This window comes from Crocodylus siamensis, chromosome 2 (assembly GCF_052110815.1).
Source record: "Crocodylus siamensis isolate JL-2025a chromosome 2, ASM5211081v1, whole genome shotgun sequence".
NCBI lineage: Eukaryota > Metazoa > Chordata > Crocodylia > Crocodylidae > Crocodylus > Crocodylus siamensis.
The window spans coordinates 141,183,855-141,199,023 of NC_143396.1; the positions used below are offsets into that span (position 1 = coordinate 141,183,855).

Genomic DNA, 15,169 nt, shown 5'->3' on the forward strand with positions numbered 1-15,169 from the left:
ACGAGACAGAGAGAGACACTGCCACCCACAAGGTATGACAGCAGCTCCAGCCTGGGTCCATGGCTGACGCCTTTGGCAGGTTCTGAATTGAGGCTCCAGGCAGGAGCTTACACTGTGCTGGGAGGGTGGTGGGTCAGCTGTGGACACCACTGGCAGGTTCTGTGTCTGGGCTCCCACAGCTGATGCTGCCACCTGCCCGCTGTAGCAAAAGCTCTGCCCAGGTCTACACCTGATACCTGATGCTGCTGGGTGGAAGCAGTCCCGCCTGCCCAGCACCATGCGGCCTGCCAGCCTCACTTGCCAGATCCAGTAAGTTGGTGGACATCCACCCATGTGCCAGATCAAATATGTTGGCAGGCTGGACCTGGCACGCAGGCCATATTTTGCCCACCCCTACTCTTAACCAAACCTTTCCTTTAATTCAAGGGTGGGCAATTATTTCAGGCAGAGGGCCACTTACTGAGTATTGGCAAGCTGTTGAGGGCTGCACTGGTAGCCCCACCCTTTCACAGGTGCCCCGTCCCTTGGTTGCCATCTTGTGACTGGAAGTCCCACCCCCTAACTCCTGACCTTTGCCACCAGAAGTCCCTCCCCTTGCCCCAGAAGTCCTCCTTTCAGCAAGAGGTTTTGCCATCTCAGAACCAGAAAAATACCAAATTATATTCTAAAAATCAAACATCTACAGCATTCATTTGTTTGATTTCAAAAAAGATTTCTGACCTGATTTACATGTGTTTGTATAGTGCACATAGAAGTGACTGCACAATACGATAAAATTAAGTTTTATGCTTGTATATTGGGGGGGGGGGGGGGTGGCAGCATGGGAATAGGTTTGTGGGAGGCTGTTAGTGTGTGGGTATGTGGGGTGTGGGTACATGTGGGATGCATCCTGTGAACATGCACAGAATCTCTCCCTCCCTCATTGCTCTCTCTCTCTCTCTGTCTTCCCCTCCCTCATTGCACAGATGGACATCAGCACCCCACCCTCCCTCCCACTCCTGGCCCCAGGGTACCAGCATGGGCTCGTGCTCCTATGGTCTGGTTGGTGATGCATGTGGTGCTGGAGCAGCCTGAAAGTTGTGGCAAGTGGAGACTTCTGGTTGGGGGGTAGGGGTGGGAGGGGCCAGGGAGGTGGGGCAGGGGCACTGGGCTAGCCTTTTTGCTGGCTCCTTTTGGCTCCCCCTGGGTCCTACTTCCCCCGGCTCCTGTCATCTTTGACAGGCAGCCAGGAGCAGGAAAAAAAAAAAAAAAAAAAATTACATTTTCTAAATTTTTAGGGGCTCCACGGGCCAGATATAGTGGTCTGGCAAGCTGGATCTGGCTCACGGGCCATATTTTGCCCACCCCTGCTTTAATTTCAGTGTCAGTTGGCATAATGCCCCTCCTAATGTCCTCTCCTAAATTACCACATTTATTGCATGACACATGCACCTTTCCCCAAACAGTTAGCAATGAAAAATTGGGATGCATGCCCTAAATTAGGTAATTGATTTCCACAAGGGCTAGAGGTTCAAGTCTTGTGGGGCTAGGGCAAGATTCCCCCTTCCTCATCTCCATTCCCCTCCCCCCTGAGGCATGGACAAAAGCTACTGGTTTAACCCTCTCAGAACTGCCGCTGAATTGAGGCTTTACTGTCAAAGTGCCAATCTGCATACAAATAGGCTGTGAGAGAGTTAACCTGTGAGGAAGGAGGCTGATGAGAGGACTCTATGCTCATCCCAGCCCCTACAGAGGTAAGATTGCCCACTTCCTCTACCTTTTTCAAGGAAAAATCTCTTGTCATGGTGCATGTCTTATCTAGGGTGTGCGGTATGCAAATATATATGCTGTGCTGCATTTTCTGCTGTTGAAAAGATTCCATAAATCACTCAAGAGGGGAATGCATTTCAACATTGGGGAAAAGTGAGCTCTTCCTAGTTCCTCACTTGAGCAAAAAGGTTTTATGAAGCACTTTGAGACAGGTACACAGAAGTTGTAATAGCAGTGCAAGAAATTAAAATGTCTGGTACAGAGACAATAAGGGAAGTCATAATCATATTAGACTTTCTGACAGTCAGCACAGAATGCTCCTTATAAAGTAAATTTAGGTAAATGCTACAATTTTTACAGCTCAGTTAGTAAAAAACAAAATAGCTGCAAGTATCATGAAATTTATAACACAATTTTTTTTTACCGCCATTGACAGAGATGTTAAATGTTTCTTTTGCAGATGTCAGATCTTCAGTCTCCTGTTTAGTCTCTTTGGTACTCTATTAGAACAAAAGAGTGCATTTTCTTTAGGTTATGTAAACAATATCACTACATAGTCAAGTTTGAAGACGCACACTCTGTACTCCAGGACACAGTATGCTTTCCTACTGCCATTCTCCTAAGAGGCCATTAACTTCAAACAAAAAAACACTGTCATTGTTGGCATTTATTATAATAATGTTTCAACTTGGTGTAATTAACTTACCCCTGGTACTTCTACAAAGCAAATCCCTGAACACAACAGCAAAGCCCCAAGTGCCCTTAATGATCTACCTAACTATGCAAATGTACAAAAATAAACACAAAGTGCTGACAGACCACGGCTGGGCACTCTTAAAACAAGATAAAAGTGTGGGAAAAACACTAAACCAGGGGCTCATTTCAAAGGGGACTGACCTATTTAAGCATATGCATATATTTAGATGTGAAAAACCAGTTCCTATTCCACTTACTAGGCATCTAAATATACCAACACAAATAGACTTAGACACCTACATGCACTTCTAGTCCAACTTGCTCAAGTCTGTAAAGTTGTTAATATAAAAGATGAGTAATTCTTCCTCCTTGCTATTGTTTTGTGACTTAAACTTAAGGGCAATTTGGCAGTTTTTACAAAAGTAAATACATTAATGGATTTTTGGGACCCGAGCAGGGTGGAAAAGAATCATACTAGATGTCCAAGTCCATTTAGACACCCAACAGGTGGAAGAGAATTGGGTCCTATAAGCAACAGTATTTGAATAAAAAAAAAAGTGTCTGGCATTTCTGTGCATGCTACACAGAACAATAAAACAAAAACGTAGTTTAAAAACATTAACCCATTAATCTTCCCACGCTCACTGTGAAGTGTGTGACCAAACTAGTTGCATCTTGCAGAAACAGAAAACAAAAAAGGAAAGTCACTGGCTGAAGGTCTCAGAGGAGACAGCACCCAGGCATCTAACTGCTCTGGCAAAATGGATCCGGTTGGTGTGTACTGTTTTTAAATAAGCAGTTTCACCAAGAAAAAAATGCTAATCTCTGCACTAATGCTACTCAGCTTTCACTCAACTTTACTACAGGGAGACACTGTACTGCTCATTCTTGTAAGATATTGGGCACGCTGACCCATCCCCTCAAAGCACTCAAGCTTAACTTTGGACACTGAAATCAACTGGACTGCTCTCATGCTTGAAGGGCTTTGTTAGATAAAGGCAAAAATGTTCAGTGTCTTGCAGAAGAGTCCTGTGTGAGATTTTAATAAGACAGCGGAACACATCTATCCAGAAGCTTTTTATCCTAATTCTGGAATTTAAACAAAACCCATCTAAGAAATGCATAATCCCTAGTGAAATTCTCTTCAAATAGTCCTCCAGATTTTTAGAGCAGTGGTTCTTGATTTTTTCAGTCATGACACTCCTCCATCACTTTTCTTTTCAATGCAGTGACAACGCCAACTGAAAACCACTGTTGAGCTCAACTTGCTTCAGTGGTTCTCAACTGGGTGCTACTATAGCCTCAGTCAAGTAAAACTGCCCCATGTGCCTGCTGCACATTCAGACTGGAAAGGGCTGTGGCATGTGCAAACTCCTCCTGCATTAGGGTTCTCTTTTAACCCTAAAGTAAGCAAGAGAGCTGACTTGTACTGCCTACTTCCCAGTCCAACCTTGCACAATCTCTCTTCATAACAGGGGCAGCACATATTTCTGGGAGAAGCGTGCCAGGCAGTGGAACCAGGAAGGGCCAGAGTACAAACCGGCTTTTCTCCCTGTTTTAGCATAAGCAGAGAACCCTAATTCAGAAAGTGCACACGCACTGCAGCCCTGCATACAAGTTAGACTTTTCTGGCCACCACAGCAATGGCAGCACCTGTGTCAGCACCCCTCATGGAGTCTTGCATCACTCCAGTTAAGAACCACTGCTTTAGAGTATCACTCAAACCTATGCATACAACCTGTTCCATGGCCAATCCCTCCCTCCCCTATATCTTATTTGCAAAACAAAGAAATGAATGCAGGGATGTAACAGTGAAAACATACTATGGAAAAACTGCTTTAGGGAAGAAGACAGGTGTGAAATTAAGACAAAAAAAATAGAGGATTTTTGTTTTGGATTGGGGGGGTTTTGGTGAAAAATTAAATTTAATATTTGGTTTTAAGGATGGAACAGTGGTTACGGAACACTCTGATGTGTTAGCACTGACTTGGGGCCAAATCTCAAATATTTACTACTACCATCATACAAACACCTCACTGTTAGCTAATGCTGTGCTTGATTTAAATCTTCTTCTACAGAAAACATTAACTTGTAAGTCAATCATAGCTTCATAATTCAGCAGAGGCTATGTAATGTAATCATTATTTTTTTCCATTAAGGGTTTAATAAAATACAATAAAATATTTAGAATTTCAAATGACAGGCATATATAGACCTTACTGGGCAGTTAGAGGAAATCAAAGTAATTTAATACTGTTACTCTTACAAGCTATTAGCCAGAATTCAACACTTATATCCTAAGTTTGTCTAGTCTGTAAAAAAGGGCATGTTCTTAAATAATTAAGAAGATAAAGTTTTGCTAAAACTAATTCAGCCTCATCCAGAAGCCTGGAGCTGAATTCAAGTGGCTACAACAGAGTTAAAACAGACTCTCTCATCTTCACTGCTAGTTTAACTTATATAGCTAACAAGAATTAGCCAGCCAAATTAAAGACCACACCTTTTCTCTGTAGTGTACTTTAAAAATGGCACTAAAAATATTAGTAGTTCACTTGGCCAGAGTAACAAAAATGGGTGGTCTGGGTATGATGTGCCCAGAATGAATTTTAGCTGTGTAGCAAACTACCTGCATTACCAGAATGAATACCCACAAAACAAGCTGTAGAAGAATTTGGCCAATTTAATTAGTGCCACACTCAAGAGCAATAAGGGCTCTCTCTCTGTCATACTGATTACTGAGATGACTGGGAATAGGCATTCCTAAACTGTTTCACTCTCTTCTGTATAATTTGGAATAATCAAGGGGTTTTGCAGCTGGTAGTTTCATTCTAGACAAACAGCAGGGAGAGAAAAAAGAAAGACAAGAGAAGGAAATGAGGAAGGGAGCAAAACTGAAGAAAAGGACTAGATCAAGTGAAATGACAGCCCAAAACTTTGTGTATGTTTAATAAATGCTAGAGGGTGAAAACTGGTTGACTGAAGTATGCAAGGTTATGCCAACTGTGCTACTGAAGTAAGCCAATCAATCCACTCCCACCAAAATGAACATATACACTATTAGCAAAATCTCAGCCCCACAGGAGTTAATGACAGAACTCCAATCAACTTCACTAGCACTAGGATTTCACCCAATACAGCTTTGCACTTATTATGCAATATATTTATTATTATTATATATACCCACAGCATGTACCCATAAGAAAGCATAAGAAAGAGGCATTAAAAAGGAAGTAAATTGTTAAATGTAGTAGTTGGATGAGGGCAGACAAGGTTCTTCGGGTAAATCTGATATCTTTTATTAGACCACCTCGAATAGTTGGAAAATTCTTCTTATCAAGCTTTTGAGTTTAAAAACCCTTTGTCAGGCTGAGTGAGGAAGCATCTGCAGTTGGTGTGTGCTCTTCCTGGATGGAAACTTTTCCAACTATTTGAGTTGGAAAATTTTTTCCAACTATTTGATTTTGGTTTAATAAAAGATGTCAGATTTACCCAAAGAACTTTGTCTGCTTATGTCCTTAGAGCAACATGGCTACATCCTACATCCCTGTAGTTGGATGAATGAACGCTCAAAATGGTTAATACAGAGGGAATGCATACCTCTCCCAGGAACTGCTCCTCAGTGGTGTGACTTTCTTCACTGTCATTTAGTACTAACTGGTCATATTCTTTAGGAGCCTTATGCAAAGAATAGAAGATGACGTTTGGAGAAGTTATCACGACAGCGGGAAGAAGAAGTTAAGAAACAAAAATGTTTAAGAATGCATATAAAAAAGCACCATGACTGAGATTGCCAACTACCCATAAATGTATGGACAATCCCTAAAGAACAAGCTTAGAAATGCCTGACTGTAAAGTTGATTACAAAATGGAAATATCTGTAAAAAAAAAACTAAGAAACCCTGAGCTTGATTGAACTTTACCCAAAATAAGAGTGGAGGTAAGCCTTGATGCACCTGGTATATGAGTGGGCGTGCAGCACCTGAAGAAAGCACTCTTTCAGGACTTTGAAGCCTGTAACTTCCTCCCTCCTAGTCATGTGCTGTTGCTGCCACATTCAGCCACTTGCCTGTACCACTGGGTCACATGTAAGCAGACAGCAGTACTTCTTTGGAGGCCTGTGCTGAGAAAGGGGGAGTAGGGTTGGCTGGGGGAGGGGAGGTTGCAGCATAGGGTAGGGTGCAGTCAGGGGTGTCAAGGTATGGGGATGAGTGGAGAACCCTTGGGGTGGGGCCACTATAGTGTCAAACCATTTCTGCAGTCAAGCAGGGTTGCCAAGCTGAGAATTATTTTTATTCTTTTTACTGACAATCTACAAGCTTTTTACTGACAACTAAAATTTTTAACTATGGTTGGTGTTAAAATACTAAAGTTTGAACCTGACCCTAGTCCAGGGCCTGGCAGAAGGGCTACATTTACATTATGTAAAACATATCAATAAAAAAGTGTGGCTGTCAACATGAAGTTTGCAGATTGTCAGGATAAATAAATAAATGATTTTGGGCTGGCAACCATAATCTCCACTGACATTCAGGATTAATCTGCCAGCTGCAAGGGGAAATAAATTAATAAAACGCATACACTTCCGTTATCAGTTTTTAAATTAGCTACCTGTAGGCTTTTTCTTCAATTTGAAAAATTTTGATGGGAATAGCCTGAGTCACTCTAATGATGAGGTATGTTTGTAACAGGCAAGACAGAGAGCAAGAAGAAATCTGACAGAGAATGCAGCAAGTTAAGGGCACATTTCATTGCTGCTACAGACCAAAGCAATTAAGTGATGTGAGAACAATGCAAATCATTCCTCCAGGAATCTCAGAGTTAGCCAGTGAAAATGAAACCATCAGACCATATCCATGGCTATACTGTATACAGGAGAACTGAGCTAGAAGATCTTCTGCTATATCTTAATGAACTCCCTCAAGCCCCTACAAGTCAAGTACAGCAATGTATACTCTGCAGGCCACAATGCTCCCTTCGACAGCAGCATAGTGTGCTGACTGCTGATGCAATCCCTTCCTCCTCTCACACCTGAACCTAGCCTGCACTAGCAACATGACCTCTACATCATTATTCTATCCAGAGCTCCCTTCGCCACCTACTTTATTCTAAATGCTCAGGGCAATATTCTCCCTGCTGTCCATCTTGGGAGCAATGAGGGCTTACACAAACACAACTACATTTTTCCTCCAACCTCCCACTATCGTGAGTTACTACTTTTAACTAGATGTAGTCACAGGGCATCACCCTTCATTTTTAGTAGGTTTAAAAGTAGATAAAAACTGGATTACAACAAATGCGACTTGTGGAAAGTGGGAATGCAGGGAGAAGAGCTGCTTAGATTTGGACTAGTTAAGGAGATGGCTATTCGTTCTGTGGTTTCAAAGATGCTGTGGTTCCCCTCAGACCAGCAAAGGGAGGCCATACAACAGAAGTCAGTTTCTGTTGCAGTCCTTTTTGTTAACAATTTGGTGCCTGCAAAGGTGTCCTTTGCTATCTATGAAGTCAATGAAGTTGTCCTACTCTCAGAGGCAACATAAAACTCTGTAGCAGAAATTAACCAATGCATCAACATGGCAGAGCAGAGAAAGCCTCATGTCAAAATGAATCTCTCCCAAGGCAGACAGGGATCATAAAATAAACACAATCTTAACCACTAACTGGATGATAGAAAAAAATAGATAGTGAAATTTACATAGCAAAAATTTCAGTTTAAAAAAAATATATGAAAAGATGCCTTAATTAAATCTACATCAGCATACATATAATCTGGGCCAACTACTGAGCTAAACCAGAATTAAAACAAACATTTCTATTGCTCTTTGCTTACCTCTTCTTTGCTTACCTCTTCTTGCTCACCATCTGCTAGACGCTCTCTATTCAGAGCAGAAGTAATCTAAAAATAATTAAGACTTGTCAGTAAAAAGTCTTTTTATGTTAAGGGGTGTGTTCATAAGAATTAACCTCTCATAGCTCAGGAAACAGCAAAACTGGGGATGCAGCTAATACTAAGTTTGCAAAACAATGAAAATCATGCTGGAATTTTCTTTTATCAGCCTGGAGAAAAATTTACCTGAAAACCCACTGAAATATCTGCACGCTGAACTCAGTTTCTTATCCAGAACAGTATTTAGGGAGCATGCCCAACTACAAAACTAGAAAAATATTAATGGCATTAGAAAATCCACACTGCTAAACAACCTTTGATAGAACTTATTGCTACCATAAGCTTGACTATAGAAGTTTTCCCTTTTGCAACTTTGACTTCTTTGAGGCATAAAATTGTATTTCAATGATATTTTTAGCATAATAGGGCCCAAACTTGTCTGAGGTTTCTGGGTGTTACCACAGTATGAACACTGATAATAATAATACTGCAGAATATCTAAAAATATATATCTATAGTGTCTATAGTCTATAAAAGTGTATATAGTGATTAGTGAAACTGTACCATCAGCAATCATATTTTAGCAGCGGCTGTGCCGGGATGGTTTCAACCACAGCATGGATGAGGCCTTACAATTACATTTTTTTGCAATGTGAATCGTCTGTCTAATTCCCAGGATTCCCTTTGAAAAATCTCACCTTAATATAGAGATATATAAAGTTAAAATTTAAGATAACATCAGTCCATGGATGTTAGCATGGATGGGCAGCATGGATTTTCTAGTATCACTAATGTCATCTATTTTTTTTTTTAGCTTTATAGGCTCAACATTAGCCCTAAATGTTGTTCTAGATCAGAAACTGAGTTCAGTATGCAAATATTTTATGCCGGACCAGTGTTTTTTGCCTTCAGGTTACTACCAATACAGTAATGAAAAGTGATATTTTAGAAGTTCCCAGGGGCTGACCAAAGTGCTAGCTGAAAAAAGAATAAAATAAAGCAGCATGCTACTAGAACTTTATTCTGACAATCTTAAGGCAGTTGTCCTTTTGGTATTTATGGTAAGGTAAGGAAGCTAAAAATAAGTTGAGATTCATATGTCTTCATTTTGAAGAAGTTGTTAACTCTAAAGAAAGACAAGCCACTTTTTGTTGTATCAATAGAACAGAAAACATGGATTCAGTTCAAAGGGCAATTATGGCTGAAAATTTGCTATGAAAAACACTTTCTTCTTGCTCAACAAATATTTGTCTCATATATAGGCTTATAATGCAGTTCAGTATTTCATGTCACTTTACCAATACATATGTATTACTTTTGGTTCTTGTAAGCAGTGGATATGCAACTGAACTGTGGAAGGTGAGATGGATTCTAATTTGGATTATGCATAATTAATAAAGTTGTAAGCAAGGCTCTGAGTGCTAAGTCTCAATTCCCTGGTAGTGCAGAAGCCAGAAAAAATTCATCTGGACTTTCAGACTGCAATCAGACCTTACAGAATGGGCATTTCTCATTACAATGCCATTTGACCTGCATAACAGGATTGAAGGATAAGGTGTTAGGAAAACTCATGTTTTATTTGGAATCGAAAAATGTTTCAAGGGAAATCTGCTGAGACAGTCATGTTTCCTTGAAATCGCATTGTAATTTTATGGAGTTACTTTCTGGAATAGACTCATACTTCAACATTTGGCTAGAATGCAGATTACAATGAGTAAAATGACTGAACCAATTTAGTCCAAACTAAAGGAAGAAATCCAGGAGATTTTATGGGCAAAAGGAAAACTTCACAGAACATACAGCATTAGGGAAGTATGATAATGGCTTGAAGAGCCAGCCCACAAAGGCACATCAAATTTTAAGGGTTCCTAGGGCACAAAGGCACAGAAGATACCGAGAATTTTCTTCTATAGAATACAAAGATGCAAAGTATAGATACAGTGGAGTCATTTCACATTTCAGAACAAAAAAATTCACCTGAAAAATCAGTCAAGTTCTATTTCACTGTAGTTTAAAAATTGCACAGTCTATACAGATATCACTAAATCTAAAGATGTACAATACTGGCACATATTCCAGTACTTTTTAAAATTCTAAACAGTTTTATATTCTCTTAGTAAAATATATGAGCTTCAGTTTTAAAAACAAGAATGCAAAATTGTGGGTTTGCAAACGTCATCCCCTTATCTTACTTAGGCAGATCTTGTTTCTGAAGACCAAACAACTTCATCACTCCAAAAGCAGGATATGTTTTTAGGTTAGAAAGAAGTGAAGTGGTCCTAAATAACTCAAGATGCCAATTGCAAACCAAGGGAAACCTCCTCCCTTTCTGAACGCAGTTATGATTTTTATTACTTTTTCTTTCCTAAAGTTGCCACCAAGTTCCAAAAAGAGGTTCTGCTGTTACTTGTCACCTACAGGCCCCAGCTTGAACACATCACTGAAGGACCTCCAACCCCTCCCAGAAACTGATGACCATTATCAAGGCAGCACTTCGGGATATTCCTGTCCTGGTTCATAGGCCGCCCCCTCCAATCTCAAACAGCAGCTCACCAAGCCAACCAACCTTGCTATAAGCCCAGGTGGGCAGTTGTGGCCCCTCATCAAAACAGACCACATCATGACTGGACCAAGGATAACATCTGGAGTTCATTCATCTGCTCCTTACCAACATCATATTGCCATCACATGTTTACAGTGCCCCTCTGCCGTCTGTATTGGACAGACAGGGCAATCCCTAGGTGAAATAATGAACGGACACTGATCTGAGACCAGTTCTAGAAAGACACAAAAAGCCTGTGACAGAATACTTTAACCCCCCTGGACATTTCATTGCTGACCTCAGAGTGGCTGTCCTTAAACAACTTTAAAAACCAATTTGAACACAAAATTGCAGAACAAGAAATCATCTGCAGACTGGATTGTGTTAAGTATAATCTCAGGAGAGACTCCAGATTTGTGTCCCATTCCTTGGACTAGCTTTATAAACCCCTATGTCCCTCAGTGGGTTAATTGTTTCTCTTTTGACCTCTTCAGACCCCTCCTTTCCATAACCTTTTTAAGTAAATTACTTTATTCCTTTCTATTTTAGTACCCCTTCTCTCTGCAAGTCCATTCATAGCATCTGATAAAATAGGCTGTAGCCCAGGGGCGAGCAATTATTTTGGGTGGAGGGCTGCTTACCAAATTTTGGCAAGCTGCCAAAAGCCACATGGGTAGCTTGCCCCTTGACAGGTACCATGCCCCCTGGTTGTCATCTTGGGACCGCAAGTCCTGCCCCTAACCTCTGACCTTTGCCGTCAGAAGTCCCTCCCCTTGCCCCTGGAAGTACTCCTTTGGGGAAGACAGTCTGCCATCTCAGAATGGAGGAAAAAAAAACAAATTATATACTAAAAATCAAAAAACCAAAATAATAGATTTTAATTTAATTTAAAATAAATATATTTGTCCCGATTTGTGTGTTTGTGCTATATATGTAGAATTGATTGTATAATAGCTCAAAATGCAGTCTTACTCTTGTATAGTGTTTGTGGGTGTGCAGGGGTATTGGGGGTATAGGTGTGTGGGTATGGGAAATTTGTGGGGATGTGTGGATGGGTACGGTATTTGTGGAGCATGTGGGGGAGGGTGTATCTGTGGGGTTTGTGGGAAGGGTTTGAGGATATGTCTGGTGTACATGGAAACCCCCTGCGCATGCTTCCCTGAGCTGGTCAGCACCTGCACCCACCTCGCAACAGCTCAGAGCCCACGTCCTGCAGCCTCCCTGCCACCACCAACAGTACACAGCCCCAGCAGGCTCCACACCTGCTCTGCACAGCCCAGCCATGGCATGTCCTACTGCCCCTGGGCATGCAGCGAGGAGCAAAGCATGCAGCTGCGACCCTGTGCGCCCCATGCCAGCTCCGGGCTCACCCATTGGGGTTGAGCAGCAGTTGGGCAGAAACTGCTGCTTGACACAGGGAAAAGCGGCCCCTTCGCCTTGCTACCACTGGGCAGTTTTTGCTGTGGCTGTCCAGAGCCCACGCTATGCTGGCCTGCCCTGCAGCTCCTTCACCACTGCCTCTGGGCTGCCTGGTATGGCAGCAGTGACAGTGTGGAGCTGCAGGGCAGCTCACAGGTGGCAGTGAAGGAGCCACACCACACCACAGCCTAGCACAAAAACTGCCCAGTGGCAGCAAGGGGGAGGGACCACTACCAACATTCCCTCTAAGGTGCATGTGTGTGCAGTCACGCACAACTAAAAGTGTGGCTGTGCAGAGCCTTTTCAAGGCCACGCACCAGGAGAGGATGGGGCGGGAGCCAACACAGGCTCCGCTGGCTCCGGGGAAGTGCTCCGCTCCCCCACATCAGGGCCAGGGAGTGGAGCACTTCACTGGAGCCAGCAGAGCCCATGCTAGCCGCTCATGCAAGCCTCTATCCCAGCCTTGCCTCACCTTGAGGAGGAGCCACTGCCTGTCCCGAGTGAGGCTCTGCCAGCTCTGGGACGCTGCTCCGCTCCCCCACATCGCCTCGGGGAGTGAGGAGGCACATGGTATCAGGGCCAGGGAGCGAACCAGTGTCCTGGAGCCGGTGGAGCCTCACTGGGGCAGGCAGTGGCTCCTCCCCAAGGTGAGGCAAGGCAGGCATGGAGGCTGGTGTGGGCTCCACCGGCTCCAGGGAAGTGCTCCACCCCCTGGCCCTGATGCGGGGGAGCACAGCACTTCCCTGGAGCTGGGGAGCTTGCACCAGGCTCCAGCTCCAGCCTTTGGTCCCCGGCTCCAGCCACCAGCCCCTGATGCCAGCCTCCAGCCTCAGCTCCAGCTCCTTGGCTCCAGCCTCTGGTCCCAGCCCTTGGCTCCCGGCTCCAGCATCTGGCCTCTGGCCCCAGCCCTCAGCCCCCTTCAGTAAGTGTCCCACACTGGACTGAGGGGGCATGCTCACAGACCGAGGCAGCGCGCTCACGGACCAGTGTGCCTTAGAGGGAACATCCCCCAGGGCTAGGAAGGGCCAGGTGAGCCTTCCTGTTACAGGGTCCTGTCATGGCTTCCCCTGGGTCCTACTGCCCTCAGCTCCTGTCATCTTTGACAGTCAGCCAGGGGCCAATAAATATTAATTTTCTACATTTTTAGGGGTACTGCAGGCCAAACAGAATTGCCTGGCAGGCCGGATCCAGCCTGCGGGCTATGTTTTGCCCACCCCTGCTGTAGCCTCTCTGAAGCAGTTAGTTTATAAGGTAACACCTGTCCCACTTTCTGTCTAAGTTCCAAAAGGAATATCTTAGTATTTAAAACTAGTTAAATAAACAGTGAATGTGCTCAACTGTTCTTTAAACTGGGGCTCACATATATAGAGATGCAATTCTGTAACTCATATCACTAGTTAAAAGAACCAGACTGAAAATTTCAAGGCAGTCTAAACAACTAGACAACTGAGGTTAAAGATGTGCATCTAAATCCCTCAAACTCCTTTAGAATTGCTCAGCTGGAGTGCCAACACCAAGAGAATATACAGCATAAGAATTCTGCCTTGGAAATAATAAGCTCTACAAAGAAACATCCTCTGGATCTCCTGGGGATTTTATATGGTTTATTATTTACATCGTATTTCAAGAGTAGAGGTCGGATTTTTTTTGTGTCTTCTTGAGCAGTGAGCATATTGCTGGTGTTTCTTCAAGTGAGCTGTATTTAAAGAACCTGAGGGGACAACCTAGAAGGTAATAATTGCATTACAGCCTGCACTCTGACCATTTATGCCCTTCTAGTCCTACACCCAAATGACACTCTCTACCGTTTTTTTCAGATTTACAAGCTGTACAGTCAGTACAATTCCTTCAGCACAAATACATGACAATTTTCAAACACATTTACCTTCTTTCCTAGATCATCTTTCCTGTACCCCAAGAGTTCAAGGTACTTGACACGAGAATCTTCTTCAAAATTTACCTTTTAAAAAAAAAAACAAAACCCCAAAAGTTAAAAGAAGCCTATTTTAATTCCTGGTTTTATCTTCCACACTGTACTTTCAACTGATCTAGATAATTACTTATTGAAAATTAATGATCATGGACTTTAAACAAAACATACTAAAAAAGACAATTTAAAGTGGAATCTGGGCATTTGAGTAGCTACATACAGTGTGCGGACTCAGTCAAACAGTTAACAATTCTCCACCGATTCCTTATGTGGAGAAAATAAAGTGTTATAACTAATCATCAAGATGACATCTTCCTGTACCAAATGGTAAACCTAAGATCTTTAGTCATTTTCCCTAATAGAAAGAGGTACAAGAGGTACAAGGTGCCAGGCCAAACCTTTACAAAAGTTTGTAGGTCTTTACTTTTGCTAGAACATCTTCCAAGAGATGGCTTCTTAGATGCAATTTTCAGTCTAACTATTCCACAGACCGAAGTGAAAGTTCCCCCATTATCTTTACATAGTGTTTTCTGTACCATAATTCCGCAAGCACAGGTAGAAATATTTTTGTAATTTAAACTGTCAGACAACTGTTACCTTTAAGAAGGCCCACACATTTTTCTCAAAATCTGTCTGAGCCACTTCCATTTTTTTTTGACAGTAGCTGACAAATCCTTCGGACTGCACAGCTTCCTGCAGCTGATTTGAGCGGCTCAAAAACTCCTTCTCAGTGACAACCTGGCTCACATACACATGGTGGTGTGGTGGCTGCTCAGCTCCTTGCTGCTGCTGGGACTTTGTATTCTCAAATGTAACCAGCTTCCCTCCGAACTGTAATTGAATAAACAATGCACCATGCATTACACAGTGCAGTTATATATCACCACATACATATAAATAGACCCATTTTATCTACAATATATATGTACACATACATTGGAAACACACA

General features: G+C 42.6%; 1 protein-coding gene across 17 annotated transcripts in view; it reads right to left on the bottom strand.

The window, feature by feature from the left end:
- SEC31A (SEC31 homolog A, COPII component) overlaps window positions 1–15,169 on the bottom strand; it is a 71,461-nt gene that overhangs the window by 32,435 nt on the left and 23,857 nt on the right. For 10 of the 17 annotated variants that reach the window (XM_090036933.1, XM_090036948.1, XM_090036936.1 and 7 more), the window contains exons 11-15: window positions 14,818–15,051; window positions 14,176–14,250; window positions 8,273–8,338; window positions 6,043–6,120; window positions 2,174–2,249 (exon numbers count right to left, since the gene is read on the bottom strand). In XM_090036933.1, the coding sequence (XP_089893059.1) occupies window positions 2,174–2,249; window positions 6,043–6,120; window positions 8,273–8,338; window positions 14,176–14,250; window positions 14,818–15,051 (529 nt within the window). The remainder of the gene's footprint in view (window positions 1–2,173; window positions 2,250–6,042; window positions 6,121–8,272; window positions 8,339–14,175; window positions 14,251–14,817; window positions 15,052–15,169) is intronic. The other 7 variants (XM_090036949.1, XM_090036937.1, XM_090036934.1 and 4 more) reach the window with 2 other exon arrangements.